This window comes from Echinops telfairi, unplaced genomic scaffold, assembly GCF_000313985.2.
Source record: "Echinops telfairi isolate 266 unplaced genomic scaffold, ASM31398v2 ScPeMD7_7424;HRSCAF=8462, whole genome shotgun sequence".
Lineage (NCBI taxonomy): Eukaryota > Metazoa > Chordata > Mammalia > Afrosoricida > Tenrecidae > Echinops > Echinops telfairi.
The window spans coordinates 22,458,977-22,476,041 of record NW_022111324.1 but is presented as its reverse complement, the minus strand read 5'-3'; the positions used below and the strand labels follow the sequence as shown (position 1 = coordinate 22,476,041).

General features: G+C 47.4%; 1 protein-coding gene across 1 annotated transcript in view; it reads right to left on the bottom strand.

Moving 5' to 3' along the window:
- Nucleotides 1–298: 298 nt before the first annotated feature.
- The window catches only part of LOC101655357 (major histocompatibility complex class I-related gene protein), a 33,579-nt gene continuing 16,812 nt past the window's right edge, over nt 299–17,065 (bottom strand). The window contains exons 2-6 of the mRNA XM_030887828.2: nt 10,433–10,693; nt 7,689–7,964; nt 3,936–4,211; nt 2,949–3,053; nt 299–1,471 (exon numbers count right to left, since the gene is read on the bottom strand). Of these exons, the coding sequence (XP_030743688.2) occupies nt 1,431–1,471; nt 2,949–3,053; nt 3,936–4,211; nt 7,689–7,964; nt 10,433–10,693 (959 nt within the window). The 3' untranslated portion in view covers nt 299–1,430. The remainder of the gene's footprint in view (nt 1,472–2,948; nt 3,054–3,935; nt 4,212–7,688; nt 7,965–10,432; nt 10,694–17,065) is intronic.

The window sequence follows — 17,065 nt, the reverse complement described above, 5'->3', positions numbered from 1 at the left end:
ATCTTCTCTTGAAGGCGAGTATCAAGAAGGGCCATTTGATCAGAACAAACATTCTGAATTGGGGATAGAATTATGTGGAAGCCCAGAATCCATCTGCTTGTCCCCAGGTTAGGAATAACACTGCTTTACTTTGGCAGTCATATGATAACAAAAACAAAAATCAAAACCAGAACCAATAAGAACGACAACAAATCAAACAACCTTCCCTCCCCCTGGAACAACAACAACACAAAAGAAACGAAAAGGAAAAACCTTATCACTCATGCCTCTGGGGTAAAAAGCAGTTGCATTGATAACATCAATAATTCAATCATTTATTCAATGACATAGACATGCTCCCATTCTGTCAGGATCTATCTATCTGTTCCTGATCAGAATGGTCAGTAGTAGTCCATCTAGTTCTTCTGGTCAGTCTTTGTTTTTAATGTTCACACGACGTTATCAAACATTTCATAGATTCCGATTACTGAGTATCCATAATCAACAAAATGAATTGATATTTTAAAAACCTGAAATCCTTTAGGGAAATATGATTTTTAACCACCAACAAAATGAAAGTAACAAAATCTTAGGTATTTTTAAAAATCAACTGTCACTCTCCTTATATTATGGAATTTCCCAAGGAAAGCCAGAAATTCTACAAGCGCATGACAGAACGTCTTTTCATCACATTCTTCTCCCCGCCTCCTCCTCTTCCATCTTCTTCCTACATTTTGTTATTTCTAGTCCATTTTAGGTATGGGGCAAGGCCCTGGGGCGAACAAAGGGACAGTTGACCGCCCGTGTCTTTGATAAGAGTGCAATGGAGATACATGTACATGTGTATGTACATGTATGCGCATATGTATCTCTCCTCCCCTCTCTCTCCCACTGTTAGAGAGTTCGTCTGGATTCACAGGACTCCAAATATATATATGTATGTAAGTGTCACCTGCATGGTTCTCAGTGTCCATAAAAATTATAATACGTCTTAGCTGTTCTGAAGATAAGACAAAACCATCACAGAAATAAAGTGCATGTGTTCTCTTTACAATGCAACACTGTGTAAAGAGTGGTACCAAAATGACCTGGGGAGACCCTAAAAACAAAAGGAACAGGAGTGTGCTTCTACGTAATCCACCTGGTGTCAGCGGAGAGAGAGGTGGATTGGGAGCCTAATCTAGGGAATTAAGTTGGGACAGGGAGCAAGGATCTGGCACGGAAGGGGGGGCGTTCTCCAAGGCATTGGCCCCAAGAATAAGAATGCCTTTACCTGTGGCCAGAGGGCAAATGTCAGGGTCAAAGCCGGGGAGGACAGAGGTCAAGGATGAGATGTGTGTCCAGTTGTTACAGTGGGGCTCCTGAAGTGACTCTCAGGGCTGGATGTGCACAGAAGGCAAAGGAGATCTTGGCTCCTCGGGGCCGGAGGACCAGAAAGGAGGTGTCCGCCATCACTGCCTGGGCGTGGGCAGGTAGACAATTTCATTTTGCTCTGAAAGGAAAACGAGGTTTTAGTTCCGAGGTGACGTGTGGGTGTGAGTTTCCCCCTAGCTCAAAAATAGTGTGCGATCGGTGAGCAGATTCTGAGAAGTCGGCTTTGGCATTTTTAGCCTCCTTTGTCAAGATTCTCTTAGAACGTGACAAATTTTAACTGAAATTCACAAACCCCACAAGATGGAAAAAAAACCAGGTACTCACAGTCTGTGCCACTCTTGAGAGAGATGTAGCAGTGTTATTTCTCTCACTCGCTCGCTCACTCTCTCTGTTTCAGTAGCTGTTGTTGATTGGATTGGATTTACGGCTGTACTTTACCAATCAAGTAGTAACCACTCACCAGGTGTCTGAGTTGATTCTCTAGTGACTGAGTTGGTTTTGGACTTTGAGCTAACACTGTGATTTGGTACATTATCCCTGGAATTGGGGCTGAAGTCTGCCGCTACAATGCAAAGCCAAGCACCTGGCCCACGGTGGGCTGAATCCTACAGTTCAGAACTCATCAATAATATGTTGTCATCAACCAGAGCAACTAGAGGGGGAACTTACTGTGGTATCGGACTAGATGGTAAAATGACAGCAGGGAGCTTGTCTTTCTCATGGCGGCATCTCACTACACTCACCCTCCTCAGTGCTGAGAACATCCCATTGCCTTGACCCAACTCCCACTCCAGGGTCCTTGTGCATAGTAGATACGTTATATTGTATGAAGTACAAAAATACGTGGAGTCATTGAATGAATTTCTCTTTTTCTCAAGGTATCATGAGTCTATATGTCTCCCATTTCTCCTTCCCCGTCTCCTCGTGTGCTAAAGAAATGAATTTGGAAGGAAAGTGCTCTTATTTAGGACTGGAGGAACACAGTGACTAGAGGCTTGAAACAAAGGACAGAGCTCCCTCAGGAGTCAATAGTAATCCTGGATAAACTTACAGAGACAGCAACAGGGTTAATGACTCCTTGGGGGCGGCAGGTTGGGAAGAGGTGGGGAGTTAGTAAAGATGAGTACAAGAGGGAAGAAAATGTTCTAAAACGGATTGTGATGATGATTGCACAGCTCTTCTTGATATGAGTGAATCTTGAGTTGTATGAGATGTGAATTCTATGCGAGGAACACGGTTTAAAAATGTCACTGGTCATTCATCATAAGGACATGGTTTGGACAGAGAGAAATTAGCGCCACTGTAGTTGCCTGGACCCCGCTTCTGGAGGACAGCCCACTTGGACAGGAGTTGCACTACTTCATCCATGTCAGGCATCACCGTGAACACAGAGCATTTTTCACAAGCATTCTCCATGGCCTGGGTTCCCTTTATGGTGGAAAAGGTGACCCTGTCCTTTCTGCCATCCCGAAGTAAGGGCCAACCTTATCTATGCAAAGTCCAGAGTGGCAGGTGCAGAAAACACACCCCTCTGGAGCTGTACAAAAGAGATATCTCCAGACCCTGAGACTCTTGCCCTTCCACGTGCTTCTCACCTGCGTGCCTCCTTCTCCAAACGAAGACGCCGACTCCAGCCAGGACAATGGCAAGGACAACGGCTGCAGCAATGGCTTTCATCACCAGAAAGACCGTTTCTGATTCTGAAACGAAATAATTGAAGAAAATGGCACAATTCCACCCGCTTGTATATTGACTTTCAGAGACTGTGCTTGTGATCATCAGGAAACCCAGCATTATTTCCCCTACAGTGGCCTCACAGTTCTTTGATAGGGTAGTCGTCTAAAACCGTGGGCTTCAAAGCGGAGTCCAAAGACCCCAGGGGCCCGTCTCTGAAGCCCTTTCAGGGGATCCATGAAGTCTGGGTCACAGTTTGTCTGTTTAGGAATTTCAGTCTATCATGTATGTACAGAGTTTTCTAGACACTAGGTTCTGTGAAAACATTCCTGTTGCGATGACTTATGGACATATCTCTTGTTTTACACTTTCCTCGTTTTTAAATTGTAATATGATAAATTACAACACACATATAAGAGGGGGCTTCAAAAAGCTTGCGTAAAAATGGAATTAAATAATGGAATGTTTCCACAAACTTTTAAGAGCCCCCTCATCTATAGAGATATAAAAGCCACATACAGCTCTTCGGGGGTCCTCAATCAGTTCTTATAGCTTTTTATTGTGAATTAGGTGAAGGTTACAGAGTAGGCTATAGTTTTACATTCAACAATTCATCCATGTCCAGGTTCAACTCCTCCACTGCATCCCCTCAATGTACAATCACGTATCCACTTCCCGTGATTCCGTCCACTCCTCCTTCTTCCCTGCCCTCCGAACTTTGCTCTTTTTAGCATAAACAGCTCCTCGTTAATTTTTCAGAGTATCGGGGATGGGGGCGGACAACAGTACGAGAACCACTGCTTTAAAATCACCAGCTCTCCCCTCCGTTGGCAGACAGCAGTACTTCTTACTGGCCCATGTTTCTCCGCATTGCTTCCCTTACAGAGTGCCACAACCTCCATCCTCACCTTTGGGGACCTGAAGAACCATGTGGACGTCACAGTGGTCCACATGACAGGAGTAGATCTTGCTGCTCTGAGAATCAACCTCAAGGGCTATCGATGTCTGATAGGTTCCGTCTCCACTGGGAAGAATGTCCCCATAATAAATTTCTTGTATAATTTCTTCCCCATTTTCCATCCAGATCATGGAAATCTCTGGAGGGTAAAAACCATAAGCCTTGCAGAAGAGAGTTGTAATCCCTGGAGAAGTTTCTTTGCGATGTACTCTGACCAGCGGAGGCTCTAAAAAGAAGAAACCCGGGTTAAGTTAAAAATAAAACAAACCAAACCCACTGGCACCGAATTGCTTTCAACTTTCTGAGGCTATACAGCTTTACGGGCGCAGATTGCCTCATCTCTCTCCCATGCAGTGACTACAGGGCTTGAACCACCAACTCTGTAGTTAGCAGTCCAATGCTTACCTAACAGTACCATCCAAACCAAATCATGTGGACACCCAGAAAGAAAGCTATTAAACGTTGTATCATGACATAACAACAACAAACTCACTGCCATCAAGTTAATGCTGACTCATAGCAACCCTATGAGACAAGGTAGAACTGCGCCCTGGGTCTCCAAGACTGTGACTCGTTACAGGGGTAGAAAGCCATGTCTTTCTCCTTTGGAGTAGCTGGTGGTTTCGAACTGTTCACCTTGCAGATCACAGCCCATTGGTAACCACTATTTCACCAGGACCAGGGCTCCCTAAATAGAAGTGCCAATACTTTATTGATTGAGCATATCATATTAGAATTTGGGAATTGTTCTTCCTGTGGGAACATCAGAAACGAAGAATGATGTGGAACCCAGGTTCCTCATCCACAACAACAGAACAACTCATGCCCACAAGTCAATGCTGACTCACAGCTGCCCCACGTGGCAGAGCAGGCCTGCCGCTTGAAAGAGCCTCATGTTTCTCTCCTGTTTCGCTGGTGGGTCAAACCACTGACCGTCTGGCTAGCAGGTCCACTTCTGACTGGGGCTGTGTGCCTCAGGAATGTGGAGCTTGTTGACATCCTAGGGATGGGAAAAGCCTGGAGTTCCGAGTCCTTCGAAAGCACAAGGAACCACTTACAGCTAACCTTTGAAACACCTCTATGAGTCACATGGAAGAGAAACTAAGCTACATGTGTGCGACTGTTCCTGATAATTAGTTCAGCAACAGGATGAAGATTAAAACGCAGCACTCCTAGTTCCCAAGTCTGGGCTTAGTGCAAATAAATAACACCGCCCCCTCAACTCAGCTCCACCCTCAGATCGCGTTGTGTACCTGGGCCGACCCTTGGTGGTTGCCATTGGACACAAACATATGTAACAGATCACGTTGTCCTCGTGCCTTGGATGGGACTCCAGGGATTCATATCCCAGAGGAGCTCCAGCTGTGACAACAAAGGATCATCCATTCATGACCTTGCTTTCTCCCCGCTACTCAATTAATTTCTCAGATGGTATTGCCCCTAAGGTTTCCTGCTGAAATTGGGTCACCCCTAAAGGTCAGCCACACTGAGTGAAACAGCCCTCTCTGGAGGGGCAGCTCTCTGCTTCTTTCTAAGACTCATCTTCTCCTGCCATCTCCCTGCCCACCTCTGATACTGGGGGTCCATCTCCGCACCACCTTCCCTGTTCTTGGTTCTCTCCCCGCCCCCAAGCACGTAACTTAGTAATGAAAAAGCCTTTCATTTTCACTTGAAAAAGAAAACACAGATGTTTCCAGAAGAGCCTCTGCTTTCTGACAGTGCCCGGGAGAAACTGGTCCCACAGGCAGTGAAGTCAGACTCCCCCCACTTCACAGTTGCCCAGGCAGCCCCTGTTTCTCTACAGGGCTCTTCACCCCCAGACAGAACCCACAGGGGTCGTTTTAGTCCTCAAATCCCATTTCAGAGCGACTCTGTCCCCACTTCCCCACGGTCTCCCGGTGCTGGGTTCACCAAGGGTGGAAAAGGAGGCACCTGGGGGTTTCATTCACTTGTAGTCGAAGCTTTGACAACGCATAGACATTAGGAAGTTTTAAAATGTCTGTGAGGCAGGCATCCTCGGGCCTATGGCTGTCACTCAGGACGATGGCTTTGTTAGCCCAGCCTTGGACAATAGCAACCCCCCCCCACACACACACACACATTTTGGAAAATGACTCCGAGTTCATTCCAGCATCTGCTTCCACTGGGTTAGCAATGCAAAGCCTCGCAGGCAAGTGTGACCTGCACTGGGTGTCCTGGTGAGTCGCTCGCTGCCACTCTCGGGTCAAATCCCTGCCCTCTATGTCCCGGGAGGGCTACCCTTGTCAGACTGCACCTCCAGAGTGCCCTTCCTCTGGCTTCCAGTGGGGTATGGATCTGGAAGAGACCAGAGAGCTGGAGGACAGAGGTGGACGTTTATTCCCATCCACCGCTCCCTAGTCCTGAGTGCGGCCAAGGTCCGACACAGTCCCAGCTCTTGCCGGGAAGCTCTTCTAGCTGTGACTAGCTTTCCCGGGCTCTAGTCACAAGATTCCTCTCCTCGCCCCTTCAGGCCTGGGGGATGTAATGGCTTCCCACTCTTGCGAGTCTCCGGGGCGTTTGTTCACCATCGCTTGAATATCCCTCTGCAAACAGTCCCTTGCTGAAATGCTGTTCAGTTAACTAACTTTGAAGATTCCATTTAGCTTTTGGCAGGACTCTGCCTGCTACGCAGGGCTAATCTAAGAAACTCATGCTGATGGTCACACTCATCAGTCCAAGTGTGAGACATGGTGCAACTCAGGCCAGGCAGTGTCTGTCTGGGAGAGGATGATGATGATGATGATGCTTGTACGTAGGGCTGGGAGAAGAGCTAGGAGTGTGAGCTTGGTTCACAGCCACATTTCCACCTCCTGGAGAGCTGATTACATCTTGGGTTTTGATTCCTCAGGTCTCCAGACTTCCCAGATCCCCAACTTTCCAGTATCTCCTCTCTGCGTTTCATCTGGTTTGAGTAGAATTCTATTACCTACTCCATTCAGATGACGATGGGAGCTCAGTTAGTGAGTGCGGAAGTCAGAGCTCAAACTCTAGTCATCGACTTCCAAAGTCCATGGACTGAGACAGATACTTCAAGTTCAAAGCTACAAGTCTGCCTGCCACCGCCCTGAAAAGTCCCACCATCCAGGACCACTCCTTTGGGAAAAAGTACAAGGAGTTGCCTGTTACATGATACAGAGGATCACTCATTTTGAATAATATTATACCCGAGAAGTTCTGTATTAACTTGAAGTTGTCCGATTGGACCATATGGTAAATGCACAAGAGGAAGGCTGTACCACAAGGTATCTTATTAGAAATTCTTTAGTAAGCTAAGATCCTCGTCATCTTTGTAAATTCAGATTGTCAGTCCTCCTGGTGCTGTGTGAGCCCTTAGGTCTGAGAGTAAGAATTGCTCTACCTCCCTAAGGATTTCCCGACTTCTCATTGGTAGGAAACGGAAGGGTCTGCCTCTGGATCTCCCCATAAGGAAGTGTCCGTGGAGCTACTCCACTTGTTCAAGACAAGCAGAATGGCTGAGTCTTGTCACACTGTTGACCCAAAGCAACTAGGGAAACATTTCACAGGGAGTCACAGACCATGTGAGTCTAGTTCAGGGATGGGCTTTAGTACTGGGTGACTATGTTCTAGATTAGAAGAAGTTAGTTATAAAGCCAAGGGTGTTGGGAATTGGCGGGGGAGGGGGGGGGTGTCAGAGGAGGGGTTCTCTCTTTACTTTACCTACCTGTTCTTTGTAGGGTCTCTTTCCCATATTCTATGAATCTTTTTAACCAGGCAATGCATTCTGATTCCAGCCAATTCTTTTGATACTGCAGCTCATGCCGGTTGGCCTCCCAGGCCCGCTTGGTGATTACAGCCACACTGTCTATGGCTGTCCAAGACAGAGTGTCTTTCTGGAAGACCATGAAATCCTGTCCGTCGTACGCGTATTGGAGAAATCCTGTGGCGCTGCCATCCTCCAGCAACTCGCAGCCAATCATTCTCTGGTAAGTGTGAAACCCTGCAACACACAGGGGGTGACACAGCAATAGCACAGGTGGTGGCGAGACAGAAGCAGAGAAGCACCTCACTATCCAAAGCCTGTCATGGCGTCCCGGAGCCACCAGGAGGTGCCTGTTACATCAAGCCCACCTCCCCAAAGCCATCCAGTCAACTCTGACTCAGCGACATGATCGGACAGGGAAGAGCTGCTCCTGCGAGTTTCCGAGACTAACGTTTTGGTTTTTTTCCACATAATTTAAATCAGTTTATTAATATAAAATTGCTTCAAGGAGTAAAATGCTCCATGTATTATTGTAAATAATTTGAAAAAATCAGGTTCATGTGACAGATCTTGCAATATTTCTAATATTTTCTATTAATTTAAAACATTCAGACTGAGTATAATTTATACTCAGTCAATATTTTACTATAGTTAGCAAACTATTTTCATGAGGTCAAACTTTTTGGCAGAAAGAGTTTTGAACACATTGCTAAGTTTCATCTATTTAGTATCTAAAAGTTTACACTTAACTCCTAATATGTTTTAGACCTTCAATTATTTTCCTTTAAAAAAAATCATTTCATTGGGGGCTCTTACAACTCTTTTATCACAATCCATACTTCCATCCATTGTGTCAAGCACATATGTTGCTATCATCATTTTCAAAACATTTTCTTCCTACTTGAGCCCTTGGTATCAGCTCCTCATTTTCCTGCCTCCCCCCTTTCCTCCCTCAAGAACCCTTGATAATTTATAATTATTTTTTCATGTCTTCCACCGACAGCTGTCTCCCTTCACCCACTTTTCTGTAATTCATCCCCTGGGAGGGTGTTATATGTTGATCATTGTGATTGGTTACCCCTTTCTTTTTTTTTTAACCTCTGTTATATTCTTTTTTTTTTTTTAATCATTTTATTAGGGGCTCATAAACTCTTATCACATTCCATACATACATCAATTGTGTAAAGTGCATTTGTACATTCATTGCCCTCATCATTCTCAAAACATTTCCTCTCCACTTAAGCCCCTGGCATTAGGTCCTCATTTTTCCCCTCCCTCCCTACTCCCCCCTCCCTCATGAGCCCTTGATAATTTATAAATTGTTATTTTGTCATACCTTGCCCTGTCTGACGTCTCCCTTCACCCACTTTTCGGTTGTCCATCCCCCAGGGAGGAGGTCACATATAGTTCCTTGTAATCGGTTCCCTCTTTCCTACCCACTCTCCCTCTACCCTCCCAGTATCAACCACTCACTCCACTGGTCCTGAAGGGCTCATCTGCCCTGGATTCCCTGTATTTCCAGTTCCCATCTGTACCAGTGTACATCCTCTGGTCCAGCCAGACTTGCAAGTGGTTACCCCTTTCTACCCCCACCTTCCCCTTCCCCTCCTGGTATTACTACTCTCATTAGTGGTCCTAAGGGGTTTATCTGTCTTGGACTCCCTGTGTTGCGAGCTCATATCTGTACCTGTGTACATGCTCTGGTCGAGCCAGATTTGTAAGGTAGAATTGTCGTCATGAAAGTGGTGGGTTGGTGGGGGGGAGGGAGAGAGGAAGTATGTATTAAAGAACTAGATGAAGGGAGCTTGTATCAAGGGCACAAGCAGAAAATGTCTTGGAAATGATTATGGCAGCATATGTACAAATATGGTGAATACAATTGATGTATGAAATGTTATAAGAGCTGTAAAAGCCCCCGATTAAATGATGGGAAAAAGAAAGGGGACATCCAATGTCTACAGATGGGCTTTGGGTCTCCACTCTGCTCTCCCCCTCAATCACATTGATTTGATTTTTTGTTCTGGGTCTTTGATGCCTGATACCTGATCCCATTGACACCTCATGATCACACAGGATGGTGTGCTTCTTCCATGTGGATTTTGTTGCTTCTCAGCCAGGTGGCCGCTTGTTTATCTTCAAGACCCAGACACTATATCTTGATAGCCAGGGACCATCAGCTTTCTTGACCACATTTGCTTATGCTCAAGTATATACGGTGTGTGTGTGTGTGTGTGTGTGTGTGTGTGTAATGCTATAAATGTAATACCCAAAAGGTTGGTGGTTTGAGCCCATCCAATTGCTCTGAGAAATAAAGACCTGACCATCTGCTGCCATAAAGATCACTGCAAGGTAACCCTATGGGGGTCGTTGTACCCTGACCTATGGGGTCACTTTAAGTTAGAATCGACTCAACAGTTGAACAAGAGCATGGGGACAGCAGGAGAGGGAGCGCAACAAGGAACCAGAAGACCCCTGAGGAAGTCCGCACAGGAAGCCCGGAAGGGATGCGACAGGGACTATGGGGCACCAGGGAGACAGATGCTATCGAGGGCAGCTGACAGGCATGGACGCAAGCAACCCCCATGTTCCAGGCTTTGCCAAAAGCCACAGTGTAACCCAGTGACTTAGCTCACGTTCACTGTCAGTCCTGGACCCTCCGAGGAGGCTGGGGGTGGGTGTGCATTGTGAGGGAAAGTATTCATCACCTGAGTGATTGTAGTGGCTTTGCAGGTATTTCAGCTCCACCTGGAAGGCGTGCTGCCAACCCCGCAGCAGCTGGGTGTACCTCTCCCAGTGATCGGACGCCAGGTTCTCCGCCATCCACGGCGCCTGAGGCTCCTTCAGCCGGGTGACGCTGTTGTATGTGGTGATAGGGTGAGAATCCACATAGCCAACGGAAATGAATTCAGGGATCCCGTAGCCAGGATCTGAAACGCCCAGGCGAAAATATCTCAGAGAGTGAGTTCCTGGAAGGGAGGCAAAAGAAAAAGAAGGAAGGTATTTAGGGTCATTGGAGTCTGAATCTGTAACCCACCTCCCGGGGAATTACCACCCCAGGGCTCCGTGTTAAGGTACATCCATTTCTCCCATCCTGCCCCAGCTGCTGTGGTCCTCAGACGGACAGAATTAGAGAACACAGCTCAAAGCCACTGCTATGGAAGTTATCTCAACATGTGCTGTCCCTGATGCTGAGGCCCTGACAGGTCTTATGGCGGGGGGTGCATCTCCCCACTGTAGTAGTCCCCCTTAGTCCCCCTCCCCCACTATGACAGCAATCTCAGCTCCTTTTCCCTTTTCCTGTGTGAATAAAGCTGCTCTCTGTCAACGTTGGGATTTGCTTGTGGTTCAACAAAAGAATGAACCAAAGGAGCCTGTGTAAACCCAAGCAGCCTTAGTCATCGCGCAGCCATCTCCAGGCTCCTGGGCCCCAGCGCTGTGGTCCAGAGAGGATACAGGAACAGTGCTTTGGCCTCCCTGTGGGGAGGAGGCAGCCAGAGGGCAGCTAGAGGGGTCCTCTGTGGCCCATGAACAGGCTTCTCCTGACTGCATCTAGTGGCTCTCCTAGGTGCCACTTCCCCAAGTTCTTGCCACCTCCATCAACTACTTTCTTATTCTTTTCCTATTGTCTTCTGGCCACATGCCACTGTAAACAGTGTGATAAACATTCGAGGTTAAAAGTAAGTGAAGGTGACTGGCTACCATTCCTGATTGTTTTGATCAAGGACACAATAGAGGGATCCTGATCAGAACAGGGGATATGGGAAACCAAGTGTCAAATTCTTATGGAATCTGTGTTTCCTAGACCCACAGAGACACAAAGCAGTTTAAAGAAGTTGAGGAGGCGGTGGGTGCCGTTAAGTTCATGGCGATGACATGATTTGGAAGCAAAGAGCGCATATGCTGACACCCAGTGAAGATCGTACCAGTGTCACTGTGTGTGCTGTGGGAATTAAGTCACCAGGCTGGCTCATCTCCAGCAATCAGAGAACAGAGTCAAGCAGGTACTAAGTAGCTAAGGCACCAGCTGGGAGCAGCTCTGCCAATCACGGGAGCTTGGGCACCTGGGGTATGGAATGTGGAAACTGGGTGAATTAGGAAAGAGGGAGGCAGGAGGGGGGAAGGAATCTGCTCTGGAGGGAGAAACGTCTTAGGCAATGTGTGGGAAAGCTCATTCACCTTATGAGACTCAGCCAGTGAGGAATGGCGAGAGGAGGCCTGCACACTGGGGGATAAAAAATGCTTGCGGAAGGGCTGTGAGGAGCACCCCACCCCCGCACTTTGCTGGATTTGGCTCTGGGTTTGGGCACTCAATTTTGCAAAATCAAACACTAAATGCTTCTCATTAATGTGAGTGCAGATTGGATTTCTTAAGCATTCATCGGTTAAGCTCCTGTTAAGCCCACAGGTAAACTCCATGTGGGATAAAACGGTGTGTCGTACCCCACCCCCTGCCACTCCCTCCCCTCCTCGTTCTCTCTCTCTCCCCCCATCATAGAATGGCTCAGATCAGCGGTTTATACTGATCCCCCAGCTGCCAAGAGGACCCAATACTGTGTCCAGGATTTCAACAGCTTTTCTCACCATGCGAAAATTGCTGAATGGATTTACGTTTTATTGTGTATGCTCTCACCAAATGTTTGAAGCTCTCTGCCACTTCCACCTTGAACTCTTCTCTGTCTGTCTAACTGAGCTCGCCGTCTCAGGAGAGACAGAGGAGACAGCAGACAGCAGTGTGATGAGGGCAGTGGGAGGGGCAGTGCAGGAACTCTGCTGAGAAGGCTGTCTCCAGGAAAGGGAGCAGTTCAGCAGGTTGGAGAGAGAGAGAGAGAGAGAGACAGAGAGATGTCCCATGCTCAGAGGCAGGAGGCATGGGAAAGAGTGGGAGGCAGATGGTCCAGGGTGCTGGAGTTCAGCACCAGAGAGGGGAACCAGGGGAGAGGATGCCTCCTAGGCTGCCCTGCCACAGAGTGGGCACATAGTAGGCATACAGTCTACTTCCCCTCCTCTGCTTGCTGTTGTCTGAGGATCCCCATGATGGAGCCTTTTTTCTTTTCCCTCCCGCCACCTCCCACCAGTTATCCAAACCCATCTCCAAAGGCCTCTCAGGGCCAGCTTGGCACTGGCAGGGTAGGGCACATGGAGGCTCACAGAACATAGTTGCTGGTACTTAAAGGAGTACATTAAGCTAGCAAAGTGTTCCATGCCTTCTGTTTTGTCTTCCCACCTTGACAAATATCCCAGCATATAACTTACAAAATTCATTGCCATTGAGTCGATGACGACTCAAAGTGACCCTACAGGGCAAGGTAGAACTTTCCCTGTGAGCTTCCGAGACTATAGCTCTTTAAGGGCATAGAAAGCCCAGTCTTTCTCCCATAACTTCAAAAGCCAAGCTAACTTTTAGAAATTGAAGGGTTCTTAAAAGGAGCCCTGGTGGAGCAATAGATTAAGCCTTGCTTGGGCTGCTAACCAAAAGGTTGGGCGATTGAATCCACCAGCTCCTCTGACCAGTCTGGGCCAGTCTGCTTCCACAAAGATGTACAGCCTCAGAACCCCTGTGGAGCAGTTCTACGTGGTCCTCTATGGTCGCCATGAGATGGGCCTGTCTAGACAGTAGTGGGTTTTGTCTGCTTGTTGGCAGCCTTCTGCATCGGAATGAGGGAGCACTGGGAAAGCTGAGCCTGCCTTCCAGTCTCTGGCTGCATTTGGCATGAACGAAAGAGGATTGTGACCTCGTGTTAGACACTACTGCTCTCGTTCCAACTACATCCACTTAATCAACCAGCACCGTCTCCTGGCCATCCCCTGGCCTAGGCGAGCTCTCACCAGCAGCTCAGTCCACCCTTACGAATATTAACACTGCACTTACCAGGGATCCTTGGAAATAGCCATGAGGAATGAACCCCTCCCCACCTGCACGTCTAGGAAACTGACCTACTGCCAATGGTCACCCTCTCCTACGACTTTGAGAAGGCTCCCTGCTGCCTTGTTTGCCTCTAACCAGACCAAGCAGTGTTCCTGTTGCACTGACTCACGGGGACCCCAGACACGGCAGATCCACCGGCAGTCCTGCGCCATCCCCACGGCCAGCTCTGCATTGGACGATTGAGATCCATGGGGTTTTCATTGACTGATTTTTGGAAGGAAATCACCAGGCCTTTCTTCCTAGTCCACCTTCGTCTGGAACCTCCCCTGGAACCAGTTCAACAAGCAAGCCTCCGCTGACAGATGGTGGCTGTGCCTGAGGTGCTCTGACTGGAGTCAGGTCTGCATCTCCTAGGTTGGAAGGCCAAAATACGATCCCTGAACTGTAAGTGAGCTTTCCACCACTGCTATCAAGATGATTTGCACTCAGATAGAAGGATGGACTCTCCCCAATTGCCATTCTCTGCCTCCTAAATGATGAACTGAACTTTTTGTCCCCATTGAACAATCAGAACGAAACTGTTTATTAATGGGATTGGTAATGAAGCTTCTGTCCTCCCCCCAAGTAACTGGGAAGACTGCAGAGAAGGTGATGTTTTAGGGCAAGTCTTTGGTCTCAGCCTCAGCCTGAGCCAACAGAGTCCCTTTTGTAAGCATCCCAGGTCACCCCTCATCCCCCAAACAGCATAAAACATTCTGATTTAGTACTCGATGCCACCCGCGCACCCTAGTCCCCACCCCTGAGCTGCTTCCACCCTGCTTTCCTCTCACTGGTTAGAGAGAAAATGCTTTGTCCTTGACTGGGGGGCACTGGCGGGTCTTACGGAGGAACATTCTGCCATTACAGTACCACCCCCCTCCCCACACACACACACTATTAGAGCTATCTGGGTTCCTTTCCTCTTTGCCTTTCTGAATAATGTTTTCAAAGTTGGGATTTGCTTGTTGTCTGACAGGAGGATGAACCCAAAGAACGGCCTGTGCAAACCCAAGCAGCCTGTCACCAGGCAGCAGTCTCCAGGCCCCCGGGTCCCGGAGCTGTGGTCCAGAGTGGACAGGCACAGATGCAGGAAAAACCCTTTGGTCTCCTGGGGTCCTCACCCTGCAGGGAGGGATGGAGATAGAGGAGTAGAAAGCCTCATTGTTCTCACTCGAAGCTCCTGGTGGTTTTGAACTGCTGACCTTGCAATTAGCAGCCCAACTTGTAACCCAGTATGTCATCAGGGCTCCTTCTTGTAAAGACTACAACCTTGAAAATCCCACTGTGGGCAGTCCTGCCCTCTCCTATTGGCTTGCTCTAAGCCAGCAGCTACTCGATGGCAGTGGGTTTGGGTGTGAAAGGGGGATGGGAGTGGGAGCTGGAAGACAATACAACAGAACTCTCGGAGGCTGGCTGTGAGAGCCACTCTTCATAAAAGCATTGGTTCTTACAGAAACAAGAGCCAGGGAGGTGGAAGCACAGATGCTGCCCCCAAAGTAAGAGTTATCCTCTGCCTCCTGCTCTATTTATCTTTTCGTTGCTTCTACCCACTTCTCCATTTAAGGTACTTAAGAGCTGAGACTTAGCTTTTGCCCTCTGTTTTTCTTGCACATGCTTGAATCTGCAGCCAACGTTGAAACAATTCTGTTTCTCTACATCTGGAAATGTTTTGTGGCGACTCTGAAGATCTGTATCTTTCATTTTCAGTTTCTCAATACCGATTCATAGATTCAACACATATGTGAGTGACTCCTTCATGCCAGTCAGGGTCTTAGGCCCTGGGCACACAGCAAACAGAACAGATAAAAACATTAGACCAAGGCAAAATAAACAACCCTGAGGAGAAAACAACAGGACCAACAGTTCTGAGGGACAGGGGAGAGGGGGGCATGGGGGAAAGAAAGGGGAGAACCAACAAACCCAGGGAGAGGGAGAACAAGATGGTGAGGGGGGTATAGAACGCCTGGTGGGGTCTGATCAAGTGCAATGTAGCCAAGAGGAATTACTGAGAGCTGAATGAAGGTCAACCATGATGGTGGGATAGGAGGAAAGCAAAAAGAAATAGAGGAAAGAACTAGGAGGCAAAGGACATACTAGAGGTACAAATATAGGCATGTACACATGTGAATACATTAATATATAACGATAGAGATAGTATATGTACATATATTTATATGTTAAGTATCAAGGTAGCAGGTGACACTGGGCCCCTGCTCAAGTCTTCTCTACACACAAGAACTCTTTGTTCTAATAACCCGGCATTCTGTGATGCTCATCTTCCCATCACCATCGCTGAAGAAAAATGGGTGCATAAGCAAATGTGGTGAAGAAAGCTGATGGTGCCTGGCTATTAGCAGATATAACATCTGGGGTTTTAAAGGCTTGAAGTGAAACAAGTGGCCATTTAGCTGGGAAGCAACCAGGCCAACATGGAAGAAGCACACCAGCCTGTGTGATCACAAGGTGTCAACAGGATCAGGTATCAGGCATCAGAAGACCCCAAACAAAAAATCGTATAAATTAGAACAAGGGAGGTCAGAGTGGATTCCCAAGCCCATCTGTAGACAATTAGACATCCCTCACAGAAGGGTGACAAGGAAGGGACGAGCCCGCCAGGGTGCAGTATAGCACTGACGAAAGACACAACATTCCTCTAGTTCTTTAATGCTTCTCCCCCCACCCCCATCATGACCCCAGTTCTACCTTACAAATCCAGCTAGACTGGAGCAAGTACATGGGTACAGATAAGAGCTCTCAACACATGGACTCCAGGACAGATAAACCCCTCAGGAACAATAATTGGAGTAGTGATACCATGAGGAAAGGGGAAAGGGGGGAGGAAAGGGGGAAGAAAAGGAGAACCGATCACAATGAGCAATGTATAATCCTATCCCCAGGGTGATGAACAACAGAAACATGGGTGAGGGGACCGCGGACAGTGTAAAATATGAAAATAATAATTTTAATTTATCAAGGGGTCATGAGGGAGAGAGGGCATGGGAGGGAGGGAAAAAAGAGGAACTGATACCAAGGGCTCAAGTAGAAAGACAATGTTTTGAAAAGGATTATGGCAACATATGCACAAATGTGGTTGATAGAATTGATGTATGGATTATGATAAGAACTGTAAAAGCCCCCAATAAAATGATTTAAAACACGCACACATCAGACCTCAGGAAGCTTATATTCTAGTGGGAGAAGGGGCAGGAGGCAGACAATAAAAACTAAATATAATTATTACATCACACACATGCATGCATATGTTGTCTGTATACACACATGCACATATATATACCCTTATGCACACACATTCTAGGAGGTTTCAAAACTTCATAGAAAGCAGCTGCAAAGATGGACTCTGGGCCCCCACTCAAGTACTTCCTCAATGCAAGAACACTTTATTCTATTAAACTGGTATTTCATAATACTCACC